The following is a 17,704-nucleotide window of genomic DNA, read 5'->3' as shown; positions in this document are numbered from 1 at the left end:
TGATCATCTCAATAGATGCAGAAAAAGCTTTTGATAAAATACAACACCCATTCCTATTAAAAACACTAGAAAGCATAGGTATAAATGGAGTCTTCCTTAAAATAATAAATAGCATATATCTAAAACCTTCAGCAAGCATTATATGTAATGGGGACAGGCTAGAAGCATTTCCAATAAGATCGGGGTGAAACAAGGATGTCCATTATCACCACTGTTATTCAATATTGTACTGGAAACCTTAGCTTTAGCAATAAGAGAAGAAAAAGAAATTGAAGGCATTAGAATAGGCAAAGAAGAAACAAAGCTATCACTCTTTGCAGATGACATGATGATATACTTAGAGAATCCTAGAGAATCAAGTAAAAAACTACTTGAAATAATAAACAACTTTAGCAAAGTTGCAGGCTATAAAATAAACCCACATAAATCATCAGCATTTCTATATATTACCAACAAAGCCCAACAGCAAGAGATAGAAAGAGAAATCCCATTTAAACTTACTGTAGACATTATAAAATATTTAGGAGTCTACCTCCCAAACAAACCCAGGAACTCTATGAACACAATTACAAAACACTTTTCACACAAATAAAATCAGATCTAAATAATTGGAAAAACATCAGTTGCTCATGGGTAGGCCGAGCTAATATAATAAAAATGACAATCCTACCTAAGCTAATTTACTTATTCAGTGCCATACCAATCAAACTACCAAAAATTATTTTATAGAGTTAGAAAAAATAATAACAAGATTCATTTGGAAAAACAAAAGGTCCAGAATATCAAAGGAACTAATGAAAAGAAATGCAGGGGAAGGTGGCCTAGCAATTCCAGATCTTAAATTGTATTATAAAGCAGCAATCATCAAAACTGCTTGGTACTGGCTAAGAAATAGGGAGGTGGATCAGTGGAATAGGTTAAATATGCAAGACACAGTAGTCAATGACTATAGTAATGTATTATTTGATAAACCCAAAGACCCCAGCTTCTGGGATAAGAACCCACTCTTTGAAAAAAACTGCTGGGAAAACTGGAAAAGAGTATGGCAGAAACTAGGCATAGACCCAAATCTCACACCATATACCAAAATAAAGTCAAAATGGGTTCAGGACTTAGATATAAAGGCTGATACCATAAGTAAACTGGGAGAACAAGGAATAGTTTACCTATCAGATCTATGGAGAACAGAAGAATTCATGACCAAACAGGAGATAGAGAACATTATGAAAAGCAAAATGGATAATTTTGATTACATTAAATTGAAAAGTTTTTGCACAAACAAAGCCAATGCAACTAAGATTAGAAGGAAGGTAGAAAATTGGGAAAGAATTTTTACAACCAGTCTTCTGATAAAGGCCTCATTTCTAAAATATGTAGAGAATTAAGACAAATTCATAAGAACACAAGCCATTCCCCAATTGATAAATGGTCAAAGGATATGAACAGACAGTTCTCAGATGAAGAAATTAAAGCCATCTATAGTCATATGAAAAAATGCTCTAAATCGTTATTGATTAGAGAAATGCAAATCAAAACAACTCTGAGGTACCACATCACACCTATCAGATTGGCCAACATGACAAAATGATAAATGTTGGAGAGGATGTGGGAAAATTGGAACACTAATACATTGTTGGTGGAGTTGTGAAATGATCCAACCATTTTGGAGAACAATTTGGAACTATGCCCAAAGGGCTACAAAAATGTGCATACCCTTTGATCCAGCAATAGCACTTCTAGGGCTATATCCCAAAGAGATCAAACAAATGGGAAAAGGACCCACATGTACAAAAATATTCATAGCAGCTCTTTTTGTGGTGGCAAAGAATTGGAAATTGAGAGGATGCCCATCAATTGGGGAATGGCTGAGCAAGTTGTGGTACATGAATGTAATGGAATACTATTGTGCTATAAGAAATGATGAACAGGCTGACTTCAGAAAAACCTGGAAAGACTTATATGGTCTGATGCTGAGTGAAGTGAGCAGTACCAAGAGGACTTTGTACACAATAGCAGCCACGTTATGCAATGACTAAGAATGTTAAACTGAACCCTTCTCAGCATTGAGGATCTAAGACATCTCCAGAGGATGGAAAAGGCTGTCCACATCCAAAGGAAGAACTATGGAAGTTGAATTGCTGTCACTTATTTTTACCCTCTGTTGAGTTTTGTTTCATCTTTCTGATGGTTCCTCCTATTGGTTTTAATTTTTACTTACAACTTCACTAATGTGAAAATAGGTTTAATGGGTATGTAAATGTAAAGCCTATGTCAGATTGTGTGCCATCTTGGGGAGGGTTGGGGGGAGAAAAAGGGAGAAAAATTTTCAACTCAAAAGCATATGGAAAAAAAATAAAAATTTTTTTAAAAATGAAGTAAAAGCTCATAGGATTTTATTTTGAGTTGTTTGATGGGTCATAATCCATTGATAATCAATAATCCACCATCTTGAGAGAAATGCCACTAGTTACTCAGAGAAAGTGATACTGGTGGGGAAGTCAGCATTGGGGAAAGCTGAGAGGACAATTTTAGCCTCAGTCTAAGATGGCATCCTCCTGGCTCAGTTTCCCCATTATGTTCCTTTGAAAGGGAATGTTAGTTACCTGGCTATTGGAAGTCTGGCTATGAGGTGGATTTGATACATCATGGTTGGAAAACTGAATTATCTGAATCCAAACAGGGCTGAGGATGTTTTATCCTCTCAAAGTTGGGCCTTAAATCTAGTCCTTGCTTTATCTGGGCCTCTGTAGTTTTTTTCAAGACTATGGGCCATTCACCTACAGTTGGTAGCAAAAAGCGAGTACCAGCCAATGTCCCCACATTGTTCCCTGGATGCAGCCTGTGCTCGGTTCCAGTCAACCTGTTTGGGACCCCCTCAAGGTAGGGACAGCTCTATGCCCCTTGCAAGCAGGAAGCAGTTTCAGAAGTCAAGACCTCTTCCCATTACTCCAAAAGAATTTGGGTCCCATTTGTTTGAGGAGGGAATGATGGGGTTGGGATCTGGGACCCAGAAAGGAAAAACCCTGGACTTGCTCAGGAGGCCAAATCTCTGGCATTTGCCTGAGGCTATAAGCCCATTAACTGACCTTTCATTCAATCTCCCCTTCATTGTCTTACCTCCCTATGGCCCCTAGCCATTTCCCACCCTTAATCCTAGATAGGCTCCATTCTCTCTTGGCTGTGTGGTCCAGGTCCCAGAAGTTCTGTTCACCCCAGCTTACTGGACACTCCTAGGTCCCTCCCACAGTCTTTCTGTATATAAGATCCAGCTTGTCTCCATTAAGATGCTCAGATTCTGAAAGTCTAGCCAGGGCTCAGATTCTTATAATCTAGCCACTGCTTGGATTCTTAGAATCTAGCCACTGCTTACCCATGTTCAGACTCCTTAAGAGTCTGCCCAATATGACAATGTTCTAATAAACCTTTCTTTGGCTGAAAAAAAAAAAAGAAATATCAGCTGAGTCAGAAAGAACTTTGGAAGCTAAGTTCTTGGGGTTCCCCAACATCAGCAGCCTGGAAAAAAAGATACAGCATGTTTTCTGGTTAATGTCCACCTGGTGGCACTATAGCCCTGCGTTTAACATTAGTTACATGGTTAGTACTCAGAAGCCAAGCTCAACATGCAGAATGTGCAAGAGAAACCGTCCAGGCAAACACAACTATACGTAGCCAGAAATTTGGTGGCATGAAAATGTCACATTCATGGAACAGGGACCCCAACCATAGTGGGGCACATGCTCTGATCTAAACTTCACCGAGTCCAATCCAATCCAATAAGCAAGGATTTCAAGCCAATGACTAACACATTTTTGCAGCAGCCTTAATCCACCCAACCCCTGGAGGGCAGAACTGTTCTGCCGCCAGTCACTGAGTTTGCTCCACGCTGGAGTGTAACATGTGCCTTAGATTCAAAGACCTTCAAATTAACCTGAGAGGAGGGTTAGATTCTAAATGAAACAAATAATTCCAATACTGGGGCTGGGGGAAGGGGGGTGTGGGAAATGGATGGGAACAGACCTCACCAACCAGGAAGCCAAGGATCCTAGCTCTGTCCCCTTTAAACAATGAATGAGGTCCACGTCTCATTAAAAGCCCAAGCCAGAGATTTAAATTCAAAGCACTTGTCAATTACAGACTGAGAGCATCAAGAGTATGTTAGTATGGGCAGCTAGGTGGCACAGTGTATAGAGAGCCAGGCCTAGAGTCAGGAAGACTCATCTTCCTGAGTTCAAATCTGGCCTCAGATACCTACTAGCTGTGTGACCCTGGGCAAGTCACTTCACTCTGTTTCTCTCCGTTTCCTCATCTATAAAATAAGATGGAGAAAGAAATGGTAAACCACTCCAGTATCTTTGCCAAGAAAACCTCAAATGGTGTCACAAAGAGTTGGACAGGACTGAACAACATATTAGCTAAGATGGGATTTTAGAGGGTATCTATCCTCTAATAATAAGAGAATCAATAGGGAGACACTGTACAAAGTAATCTCATAGTAATTAAAATAAAACTCAGCCACCGAGATCAGAACTTCCAATCTCATAAGCAATGTTCAATCTAGAAAGAATTTTATAAAAAGAATTGTTGGTATTATTACATAACAAAATAATGAATTCAACTTCCTTCTGGCCACTGAATCTGGAGTCAGGAAGACCTGAGTTCAAATCCAACCTCAGACATTTACTAGCTACGTGACCCTGGCAAGTCACTTAACCTCTATTTGCCTTAGTTTTCTCAACCATAAAATGAGGATAATAATCATAGCTACTTCTCAGGGTTGTAAAAATCAAATGAAACAATATCTGTAAAGTGCTTAGTCCAGTGCCTGGGATATAGTAGTCTCTTAAAATATGCCAACAAGCATATGTTAACAAGCCTTTCTTCTTTCCTGTCGGCTCCAGTACATTTCTCAGCCAAGTCACAGCTAGAATTGAAAGGGATTTCAGAGACTATTTGCCCAAAGTCATGGCTAAATAGAAGCCAAAACAAAGCATGACCTGAATTTAGTATTTATTTTGTATTTCCTTAATATCTATGTATATGTTGTCATTTTCTTACCCTTTCCCTTCCCAGTAGAATGGAAGTTTCTTGTGGGCAGGGACAATTTTTTTGGGGGGGAGGGGGAAGGTGGCGAGGCAACCACGGTGCCTGGCACACAGCAGACATTTAAATAATGTTTGTTCAACTGGACTGAATGATTGTGAAAGCTTGAAAAGGGATGTGGGGATGATCAGCTTCATTCAGGATCTATTCCTTCACTGTAAACATGCAAGGGACAAATTAGAACGATCAAAGCATCGCCCTCTACATATATACTACACATTCCAGAAGAAACACTGTAGACCACCAAACAACAGCTGTTCCTCCAACCAGAAAGCAGATTTCTATCTACCACAGCAGAGCCAGTGAGATCAGAAATTCAAATCTTATAAGCAATGTTCAATATAGAAAAAAACAGCGAGTGAGCTTTCCTAGAGAATTCTTACAGTGAGATAACTTAGCAACCCTCAGGCTCCCAGGCTTTGGTGGGGCATGGGGGAATTATTCCTGGACAACGGTAAAACTGAAGCCACCACAAATATCATTTATGTAGGGGTTAGCCTTGAAGGAACCACATGCATAGCAGCAGACGGGTTATTGGTTCTGTGTTACTTTGTTTTGGGGGGAAGGGGAATTTCTAACCACATATACTTCAGGGGAAAGTCATTCAGGAACCAATCAATCAACAAGTGTCTATTATGTGCCAGGCACTGCACTGGGCCTTGGAAATGAAAGGACAAAAATGAAAATCTTGCCCATTCATCCTCCTACAAAGAATTCCTCTTCATTTAGCCATCAGCAATGGGTCATACACCCCATAGTGAAATAACGTGACAGATTTGCTCAGATGTTGCTAATTTCCAATCACCTTTTAAGTACCCATTATCATCCTACTATATACTTAAATTTCATCTGCCATGAGCTATATGTCATAACTCTCATCTCACTGACTTTCATTTTTCTTTTCATGTCAGAAAGCTAGCCAATACTTACTTAATCCAACGTCCCCTTCTTGATCCAGTTCATTCGGGGTTCGGGGATGGCAGAGGCAACGGAATAGAAGGCTGATATGGCTCAATAAGATGAAAGGCGGAGGTAGCCATGGTTTCTCATGATAAGTCATGATGTAGCGGTAGCGATTATATTTCCACAGTTTATCTGAAATGGTCTTCATCTGATAGTAAACATTGCTGTGAAAGGAAGCAAGAGACAATTTTGACATAATTCAAGCTAATTATCCATTTTCTGACATTTTTATGGGAGATCTGATTGATTATATCCTAAAAACATCGTGCTAGTGAAACATATGTCCAATGACCTTATATGTTCTCCTTCCTGCCAGTCAACCCTGAGAGCACACTAATATGGAAGACGTGTAAAGGACAGAAATTACACACAAAGAGGAACTATTTTAACCCTTTGGAATCCTGAACAAAAACTACTCTCTAGTTCTCACAATGCATCAATTTCACTTAAGGAAAACTCAGCTGATTGAAATTAGTTTGGGGGAAGGGAGGAAGGTGGAGAGGAAAGTATACACCAGGGATTTGCTAAGTCATTTACACAATCTTCAATATAGGAGCTACACTTACCTAGTAACTCTTGCGTGATTTAATTCAAACTCCAATGATCACTACTAATTTTATTATTTTAATGCAGTTAATTTAATGATATGAACTGCCCCAGGATAAAAAATATTTCTTATGGGTAATAGTACAGAGGAACTTTCAGTGAAATTGTCAGATGAGAGAGCTTCTTGTATAAAGGAAAATGGGAAAGAGCTTTGAGCTTCAGTTTTCTCATCTAGACAATGAAGCAGTTGAACTAGATGCTTCATTTAGCATCCATTCAACAAACATGCATCGAGCCCCTATCACGTCTAATGCCCTAGCCCCTGCTCCAGGAGTTTACAATTCCGGTGACCTCTGAGGTGCTTTCTGACTCCAAAGTTTTATAACATTTAAGCTTCCTAAGTTAGATATTTAACTTAATGGGACTTGAAGTCTGAACCCCCTCACCTAGCACTTCATTATAAATTATTACTTGGTCCACCACTTGTTTCATGAATGCTAATCCTGTCTATTCAACAAAAGTCTGTTTCTCAAAGGCAGGAGGCATAATTCATATATCTTTTGTAGCCCTCTCTCTACCACTCCTGCCTGGACCCAACTTCACAGATTCCCAAGCATGTGTTTTTAGCACAGTTCTAGGCACTGTGTCCTACTTGCCTTAATATCCCCAGAACTTAGCACAGTACCTTATACATAGCTGGTATTTAGTGAATGTTTTGTTGTTGTTGTTGAAAGGCAAAGGTACTCAATAAGCAGAAGCATGGGATCTTCAGACCAGAAGGCCATCTAGTCCAAAATTCTACCAAATGTAGAAATCTTCTCTACAATATCCAAGACACAACCTCTGATCCAAGATGAAGGACTCACTCAGTACTTTACAAGACATCCCATTCTATTTCTGGAGATCTCTCTTCCATATACTAAGCTTAAATCTACCTTCCTATAACTTCCAGTCATTTCTTCTGTCACCCAAATCCACAGGGTAATAATGATAATACATTAATAATAGCTAACATTCATATGGTGTTTACTATGTGCCATACATTGTGCTATGTGCTTTACAATTATTATCTCATTTGATCCTCAGAAAAACCCTTGGAGGGAGGTGCTATTATTATCCCCATTTTACAGATAGGGAAAACAAGGCAAATAGAAATTAAATGACTTGTCCAGGGTCTCATAGTTCGCAATTATCTGAGGAGAGAGTTGAGTTCAGGTCTTCCTGACTCCAGGCCCGATGCTCTATCCACTTTTGAGTATTGACTCTTCTTATATGACAGCCTTTCCAATATTTGAAGATAGCAATCATAACCCCTACACATGTTTTTAACCAGCTAGATATTCCCTAAAACTTACACAAATTATGCTACTTAGATATATCTTTATCTACTGCTTGACAGACTATTTGATGAAAAGGTGAATACATCTAGAATGCTTATTTTAGGCTCCTTGCCACGGATGAGATGTATTTGTCAACCTTCATATGATAGATTTTTATGAGGAAAAAACAATCAGTCTCATTATTGTGATCACAGTTTTAGCAATAATACCATTTTCAGTGAAGGAATCAAAGTAAAAATTCATTGTCTCCCCTACACTGTGAATATTGAGAATTATCTTTATATATACATATTATATATGTATTATGAATTTTTTTAATATCTGCTATAGGTAATCGCAGAAAAATTTCAGGATCTTTTGGTTCTTAGAGTCAACAAAACAACAGGAAAGAAAAATCACAAGATCAGTGTAAAAATTGCTCAGAGGTCAATAGTTCAACCTATAACTGAACAATCTATGGTAATCTATGGTAAATACCCCAAAATGGTCATTCAGTCTTTGCTTGAAGAGTTCCAGTGTGGGAGAACCCTGAGGTACCCCATTCCACTTTTTGACAGCTCTAATTAAGAAAAACCTTTGCAGTAAAGGATTGTTTCTGCTCAAAAGACACTGAATTGGCCACCTGCATTTGAGGAGGTCCCAGGGCACAATTCATAATAAATAGATTTGATCAGCTGTTAGAAGCAACAGGTATCATTTATCTAGTTAGGCAAGTACAGATTTTCTACATTGCCCATCCCTAACAAATTCCTGAAGCATTAAACTATGGAAATAACACACCAAATTACCTCCATACCATCATTTACCAACATATTATATTTCTTTCTTATATCACACCAATTCCTTCTCTCAAATCCATATTCCTCACTTAAGATTTCACATCCTCTGCTTATTCCTAGTTGAACCCTTATCTCCAATAAGCTGAAACCAATATTTCTTTTTTAAAGTGAAAATTTTTATTTTATTTTTTCTAATTACATGCAATAACAATTTTTAACATTCTTTTTCTTAATTTTGAATTCCAAATTCTCCCCCTTCCTCCCCTCCTACCTCCTTGAGAAGGCAAACAATTTTACATAGATTATACAAGTGCAGTCATGCAAAACATATTTCCATGAGAGCTATGTTGCAAAAGAAAACACTGGTCAACAAAAAAAAAAACAGAAAAATGAAAAATTTTTAAAGTATGCTACGATCTGCATTCATACTTCATTAGTTCTTTCTCTGGAGGGTGATATTTTATATCATAAGTCTTTCAGAATTGTCTTGGATCACTATATTGCTAAGAATAGCTAAGTCATTCACATTTGAGCATCTTACAATATTACTGTTACTCTGTACAAAGTTTTCCTGGTTCTGATCACTTCACCTTGTCTTGGTTAATATAAGTCTTCCCAAGTTTTTCTGAAACCATTCTGCTCCTCATTTCTTATAGCGCAATAATAGTCCATCATAATCATACACCACAACTTGTTTAGCTATTCCCCAATTGATGTACATCCCCTCAATTTCCAATTCTTTGCCACCACAAAAAAGAGCTGCCATATATTTTGAACACATAGCTCCTTTTCCTTTTTTTTTCTAAATCTCTTACAGACCTTGTAGTGGTATTGCTGAGTGAAAGGGTATACACAGTGTTTTAGCTTTTTGGACATAGTTCCAAATTGCTCTCCAGAATGGCTGGATCAGTTCACAACTTCACCAACAGTGCATGAATGTGCTGATTTTTCCACACCCTCTCCAACATGTGTCATTCTCCTTTTCTGTGGTGATTTCTCATTTGCTTCACTTTGTATTTCTCTAATCAATAGTGATTGAGAGCATGTTTTCATATGACTACAGATAGCTTTCATTTCTTCTTCTGAAAACTGTTCATATCCTTTGACTATTTATCAATTGAGGAATGACTCATAGTCTTATAAATTTGACTCAGTTCTCTATATATTTGAGAAATGCATCCTTTACCATAGAAACTTTCTGTTAAAAAAAAAATCCCACTTTGCTGCTTTCCTTCAAATCTTGACTGTACTGGTTATGTTTCTGCAAAAACTTTTTAATTTAATGCAACCAAAATTATCCATTTCCCATCCCATAATGCTCTCCATCTCCTATTTAATCATAAACTCTTCCCTTCTGCATAGATCTGACAAGTAAAATTTTCCACGCTCCCCCATACCACTTTTTATGTCTAAATCATGTGAGTCCTTGTCCCAAAAGTTTGGATCTTTGGGTTTGTCACACACTAGATTATTATGGCTTTTTATTATTGTGCATTGTATACCTAATCTATTCCACCGATCCATCTACTCTATTTCTTAGTCAGTACCAGATTATTTTGATGATTACCATTTTATAATACAATTTGAAATCTGGTACTGCTAGGTCACCTTCCTTCATATTTTTTTCATCAATTCCCTTGATATTCTGGACCTTTTGCTCTTGCAGATGAATTGTGTTATTATTTTTTCAAGCACTCTAAAATAATTTTGTCAGTTTGATTGGTATGGCACTAAATAAATTAATTTAGGTAGAATTGTCATTTTTATTATATTGGCTTGACCTACTCATGAGCACTTAATATTTCTCCAAATGTTTAGATCTGATTTTATTTATGTGAAAATTATTTTGTAATTGTGCTCATATAGTTCCTATATCTGTCTTGACAGGCAGACTCCCTAATATTTCACATTGTCTACAGTTATTTTAAATTATTTTCCTTCTATCTCTTCCTGCTGTACAACAACATGTAGCTATTTTCATTGTCTCCTTTGTGTCTTAATTTTCCCTGTCAATATAGTAACTTTCGCTGGTCAGGTTCTTCTTTGTTATTTGTTCATCTTTCCAACCTAGTTCTTGGCTTATTTTCTGTTGTTCAGCTGTTTCAGTTGTGTCTGACTCTGTGACACTATTTGGGGTTTTCTTGGCAAAGATACTAAAATGGTTTGGCATTTCCTTCTTCAACTCATTTTACAGATGAGGAAACTGAGGCAAACAGGGATAAGTGACTTGCTCAGGGTCACACAGCTAGTAAGTGTCTCTGACAAGGTTCGAACTCATAAAGATGAATCTTCCTGATTCCTGGCCCAGTGCTCTATCCACTTCACCATCTAGTTGCATCTTCTTAATATATAACTTTATGCTAAAGTGGGGCTCTGCTCCCTGGGTGAAGGGGGCACTGTCCCAAACTTCAAGTTTTTTTTTGCTTCTCTTTTCAGAGCAATGTTATGGGGGATCTGTAAGTTTTCAGTTCTTTTAAGGTGATATATTTACTGAGAGGTGTGAACACTGCTCTCCTGGCCTGGGCTCTGGTCTGTGAGCAACCACGAGCACTTTTCTCCACCCTGGAACTGTGACCCTGCTCCATGGCAGCAGCCAGCCCTTTCACTCCTTATGACTCTGAAATTGCAGCTCATGCTCCTGTTCTCCTGGGATTACAAGCAATTTCTGCGTTGGACTTGATACCAGGACTCCTGTTCCTCTGCAGGAAAGGAGTAAACACCTCATCCTTGATCATACTACCTTGGAAAAACAGAAAATTTATACCTCCCTAGAAATATCTCTGAAAACAGCTGCACAAAATCCCTGAAGCTTGGGACAGTACATCCTCCACACGGGAAGCATACCCCTACCTTAACAAAGAGTTTAAAAGTCAAATAATTGGCTGGGATCATGAGCAAGCAGTGTGAAAAAACTCAAACCATAGAATCTTACTTTGGTGACAAAGCAGATCAAAACCTACAAACAGAAGAAGACAACAAAGTCAAAGCTCCTACATCCAAAGCCTCCAAGAAAAATATGAATCAGTCCCAGGCTATGGAAGAGCTCAAAAAGGATTTTGAGAAGCAAGTAAAAGAATTAGAAGAAAAACTAGGAAGAGATATGAGAGTGATGCAAGAAAATCATGAAAAGCAAGTCAACAGCTTGCTAAAAAAGGCCCCCCAAAATACTGAAGAAATAACACCTTAAAAAATAGCCTAACCCAAATGGCCAAAGAGGTCCAAAAAGCCAACAGGGAGAAGAACGCCTTGAAAAGCAGAATTGGCCAAATGGAAAAGGAAGTCCAAAAGCTCACTGAAGATAATATTTCCTTAAAAATTAGAATGGAGCAAATGGAAGCTAGCCAACTTTATGAGAAATCAAGACATTGTAAAACAAAACCAAAAGAATGAAAAAATAGAAGACAATGTGAAATATCTCATCGGAAAAACAACTGACCTGGAAAAAAGATCCAGGACAGATAATTTAAAAATTATTGGACTATCTGAAAGCCATGATCAAAAAAAGAGCCTAGACATCATCTTTCAAGAAATTATCAAGGAAAACTGCCCTGATATTCTAGAAGCAGAGGGTAAAATGGAAATGGAAAGAATCCACCAATCACCTCCTGAAAGAGATCCCCAAAGGAAAACTCTTAGGAATATTATAGCCAAATTCCAGAGTTCCCAGGTCAAAGAGAAAATATTGCAAGCAGCCAGAAAGAAACAATTCAAGAATGGTAGAGCAACAGTCAGGATAACACAAGATTTAGCAGCTTCTACATTAGCTTGGAATATAATATTCCATAAGTCAAAGGAGACAGGATTGCAACCAAGAATCACCTACCCAGCAAAACTGAGTATAATCCTTCAGGGGAAAAAATGGAAATTTACTGAAATAGAGGACTTTCAAGCATTCTTGATGAAAAGACCAGAGCTGAATAGAAAATTTGACTTTCAAATATAGGACTCCAGTGGAACATGAAGAGGTAAACAGGAAAGAGAAATCATAAGGGACTTATTAAAGTTGATTAAAGTTGAACTGTTTACATTCCTACATGGAAATGATATTTGTAACTCATGAGACCTTTGTCAGCATTAGAGTAGTTGGAAGGAGAAAAAATTAGATAGATAGATAGATAGATAGATAGATAGATAGATAGATAGAGGGCACAGAGTGAGTTGAAGATGAAGGCGTGATATCTAAAAAATAAAATTAAGGGGTGAGAGAGGATTATACTGGGAGAAGGAGAAAGAGAGAGGTAGAATGGGGTAAATTATCTCACATAAAACAGAGAAGAAAAGGCTTTTACAGTGGTGGGGAAGTGGGGGAAGGTGACAGGGAATGACTGAATCTTATTCTCATCGGATTTGGCTTAAGGAGGGAATAACACACACACTCAATTGGGTATGTAAATTTATCTTACCCTACAGGGAAACAGGAAGGGAAGGGGATAAAAAAGGGGGGAATAATAGAAGGGAGGGCAGATTGGAGGAGGGGGTAATCAGAAGCAAACACTTCTGAGGAGGGACAGGGTTAAAAGAGAAGAGGAAAAATGGGAGGTAATCAGAAGCAAACACTCCTGAAGAGGGACAGGGTTAAAAGAGAGATAGAATAAACGAGGGGGTAATCAGAAACAAATACTTCTGAGGAGGGACAGAGTTAAAAGAGAGAATAGAGTAAATGGGGGGCAGGATAGGATGAAAGGAAATATAGCTAGTTTTTCCCAACATGATTACTATGGAAGTGTTTTGCAAGACTACACATATATAACCTGAATTGAGTTGCTTGCTTTCTCAATGAGAGTGGGTGGTGAGGGAGGAAGGGAGAAAATTTGGAACCCAAAGTTTTTTTTTAAAATGTTAAAAATTGTTTTCACATGCAACTGTGAAATAAGATATACAGGCAATGGGGTATAGAATCTATCCTGCCCTACAGGAAAATAGAAGGAGAAAGGGATAAGAGAAAGGGAGGGGTGATAGAAGGGAGGGCAGATTAGGGGAAGGGGTATTCAGAATGCATGCCATCTTGGGTGGGGGGAAGATGGGGAGAAAATTTGGAACTCAAAATCTTGTGGAAGTTAAAGCTGAAAACTAAAAATTAATTAATTAATTTGTGTTTAATATAAAAAGTTTAAAAAAAAAAAAGAATCCTCCATTTTAAAACACAGTACCAAAACCTCAGTCATCCATACACATGGGAAACTAATGTAACCAAGAGGCAGTAACTTGTCATTCATTCAAATCCTCCCAGTACCATTTTGGTTTGTGCTAACTATATAAAACTGACACCTACTTGAAGAAAGCAATCAGTAGATTCACCATGATGATATACTGGACAAAGAGATAGACAGCTTGAAGGAATGGAGTAATGAAGGAACCAGGAGGGCAGTTTTCATCGCTTTCACAAACTACAAATAAAGAAAAATTTCAAAACAGAAAACATAAGTCATATTTTGGCATTATTCAATACAGCATGATTTATCTTATGTTAACTACATATGTGACCAGGAATGTGCCTTACGTCTCAAAAATTCAGATCATAAACTCACAGAACTCCTCATTGTTAACAACCTACAAAACTTTAATTCCTCCAAAAAATAGAAAAATGTCTAGTTACCATCTATCTCTGAAGCATAGACTTCCCCAAACATCATCCAGTATGGCTGAAATACAATATCACGAGCCATTGTCCAAGATGGGGACTCATGCGGAGAAAGAATTGCTTTTCGTGCCACTCCAAAGCTCAAGATCACTATGGCCATCATGATCACAATGTAGAACATATTTGCTGTCTGAAAAATATAATATGGACACAACCAGCTGTGACCTGGGACAACAACTATGGTATTCATTTAAACATGGAACACGAAGTTATAACTAATAAAGGCCAACCATAGTATAAGAAAAAAATCCATCTGTTGTCAGCATAATTGTCTGACTCTTAAACTTTTGTACTTGATTTTTTAAAAACACCTTCATCTGGGTATATCCTAAGCTGTAGTTTTTATTTCAGTGTTATTTTATTCTGTGAATGTCTTACGTCAAAGTTGCCTACAATCAAATAAAATCTTTTGAGAGCAAATAATCTGTCTGTCCTTTCTCTGTTGGAATTAAATTCATCACACCAGCCTCATGAACAAAATTAAATTTTAACTGTTCTTGGAATGTCCAGCAGTTAATAATTCATTCAGAAGTCTGTCTTCTCCTTCCATTGAGTACCCAGCTCTTGGGGGCTTACCACCTCATTAGGAATACTCAAAAAAGGCTGGGTAGAATACTAATCAAACTGGTTCTTTTTTGTAGTACCATTATCAGGAACTCACATTAGGTAAATTTGTTTGGCCACGTTTTCATTTTAACTGCCAAAATTATATCTATTCCATCCATTTTATTATCATATATAAATGCCAAATTCACCAAAAGCAAACATGCTAAAACTGGTCTAATCCTAGATTATAAATTTATATATATATATATATATACATATATATATATAAAATATATATATATATATATATATATATATATACATATATATATATAAAAAACATACAATTAATATAATTATAATAATAATTTATATATAATTATAAATTATATAAATTATTTAAAAAGCTGTTTGTCTCTTAGGTTTCATCCATTTTTCTTCTCATGCTCCTCTCCTCCATTTCAATGCAATATCATCACCCAAACCTTTCTCATCCCAGGACTAGTAGCTGTCACAGAAAGGACCAGATTCAAAAGGGCATCTGAATATACTTGGGCTCTCTCCAGAGAGCCTAAGTTCACTCAAATAGAAAACACTAGATGAAGGAAACTAAAAACCACTCCCACACTGTCTAGGGAAGAGACTAATAGTTGCTTTAGTTCAGAAAACGTCATGGAAGTGAACTAAAAAGAATAAGGCCTTCACGTTTACATGCAAGCTCAAAGTTCATTTGTGGAAGCTTAATGGTGCCAAGGCCTCATCAGGAAGATCTAAGTTCAAATTTGGTCTCTCACACTTTCTAGCTGTGTGACCCTGGGCAACTCACTTAAACTCTGTTTGCCTCAGTTTGCTCAACTGAAAATAGGGATGATAATAATAGCACCTACATCAAAGACTTGTTGCAAAGATCAAATGAGATAACATTTATAAAATATACTTAGCATAGTGGCTGGCAGATAATAGGTGTTTAATAAATACTCATTCCCTTCCCCTTTTATTTAGTTCAAATGTCACCTGGCACACAGCTTAAGAGTAATATATTCTTGCTATATATGTGTGTATAGTATCCACGGAGCAAATGGTGGTGTTGTTCAGTCACTTTTCAGTTGTGTCCAACTCTTCATGATCCCTTTTGGGGTTTTCTTGGCAAAGGTATTAGAATAGTTTGCCATTTCCTTCTCCAGCTACAGATGAGGAAACTGAGGCAAACAAGATTAAGTGACTTGCCTAAGGTCACACGAGTAGTAAGTGCATGTGGCTAGATTTTAATTCAGGAAGATGAGTCTCTTCCTGATTTCAAGCCTAGTGCTCCATCTACTGTGATGGAGCAAATCATAAATATTAATGACCAGTGACATGGTAAGAGTAAACTCTTTCTTTTCATAAATGTTCCCCAAAGTACATATAAGCTAATCTGAGGGCTATGTGAAACCTGTTCAAAAACCAGACTATTCCCCATAAATGGTCAAAGAATATGAATAGGTAGTTTTCATAAGAAGAAATCCAAGATATTAACAACAATTTTTTAAAAATGATCCAAACGTCTAACAATTAGAAAAATGCAAATTTAAGCAGCCTGGAAGTTCTGCCTCACACCCATCAGATAAGCAAAATCGGCAAAAGAGGAAAATGCAAATGATGGTATAGCTATGAATTGGTCCTTCCATTCTGGAAAGCAATTTGGAACAATGTCAAAAAAGATATTAAACTGTACATACCCTTTGAGCTATATATCCCAAAGGGATAAAAGGAGGGAAGAGCTCCATCTGTACAAAACTTTTGTAGCAGATTTTTGTCTTTAGGAAATCAAAGAGCCAGAAACTAAAAGGGTGCCCAGGGTTACCCATCAATTGGAGAATGGCTGAATAAATTATGCATAAGAATAAAATGGAATACTACTGTGCTATAAGAAATGGTTAAAAGAGAAGATTTCAAAAAACCTAGGAAGACTTGTATGAACTGACGCTGAGTGAAGTGAGAAAGAAAAATCAAGAGAACAATTTATATAATAACAACAATGAAAGACAAAACAACTCTGAAAGACTTAAGAACTTATAGGAAAAATGATTTATTATATTGTTTGCAAAAATTAGTGTACTATTTAAATCTAACCTTAAATGATTAAAAAAAAAATGTCCAGGGCAGCTAGGTGGCACAGTGGATAGAGCACCGGCCTAGGAATCAGGAGGACCTGAGTTCAAATCCAGCCTCAGACACTTGACACTTACTAGCTGTGTGACCCTGGGCAAGTAACTTAACCTCGATTGCCTCACCAAAAAAACAAACAAACAAACAAACAAAAAATGTCCATACCCAGAACTTCACCTGATCCCAGTAACTCTCTAGGAATGCTAGAGATAGCTACAAGGTATTTTGAGTTTTCCCAGGTCTCAGATCCACCCAAATCATTCTTGTTTTGAGTTACCACACCCAGGGCTTGTGATGGGTCCACCCAAGATTGTGTTTTGGTCTCCCTTATGTGGTTACCTCCTGTGGTTCACGTTCAGGTTCCCTTGTTTAAATTTTACAGAACATAAAACTTCCAGGGCCTTTAGGGGAGGGGGTCACACCAGTGATGGAGGTTGATGAAGGTTATTTTGTACAAATAAACAAATGTAACCACCCCTTTTTCAGGAGGTGGGCAACCCTTCATCACTAGTCCTCTGGAATCATGGTTGGTCATTGCATTGATAGAGTTGTTGTTCATGAGAACCCCTAAATCTGAAATAATTTTAGAAAAAAATTTACTAAGACATTTGATAAAGGAGAAAGGAGGCAAGACTCCAAGA

General features: G+C 37.4%; 1 protein-coding gene across 1 annotated transcript in view; it reads right to left on the bottom strand.

The window, feature by feature from the left end:
- Positions 1–17,704, bottom strand: part of TRPM6 (transient receptor potential cation channel subfamily M member 6) — a 197,616-nt gene that overhangs the window by 67,844 nt on the left and 112,068 nt on the right. Inside the window, exons 21-23 of the mRNA XM_021008567.2 lie at positions 14,325–14,499; positions 14,001–14,115; positions 6,031–6,227 (exon numbers count right to left, since the gene is read on the bottom strand). Of these exons, the coding sequence (XP_020864226.1) occupies positions 6,031–6,227; positions 14,001–14,115; positions 14,325–14,499 (487 nt within the window). The remainder of the gene's footprint in view (positions 1–6,030; positions 6,228–14,000; positions 14,116–14,324; positions 14,500–17,704) is intronic.

Source organism: Phascolarctos cinereus, unplaced genomic scaffold (assembly GCF_003287225.1).
Source record: "Phascolarctos cinereus isolate Bilbo 61053 unplaced genomic scaffold, phaCin_HiC Scaffold_4;HRSCAF=312, whole genome shotgun sequence".
Lineage (NCBI taxonomy): Eukaryota > Metazoa > Chordata > Mammalia > Diprotodontia > Phascolarctidae > Phascolarctos > Phascolarctos cinereus.
The sequence above is the reverse complement of the archived record's forward strand: the minus strand, read 5'-3'. Positions and strand labels throughout refer to the sequence as shown.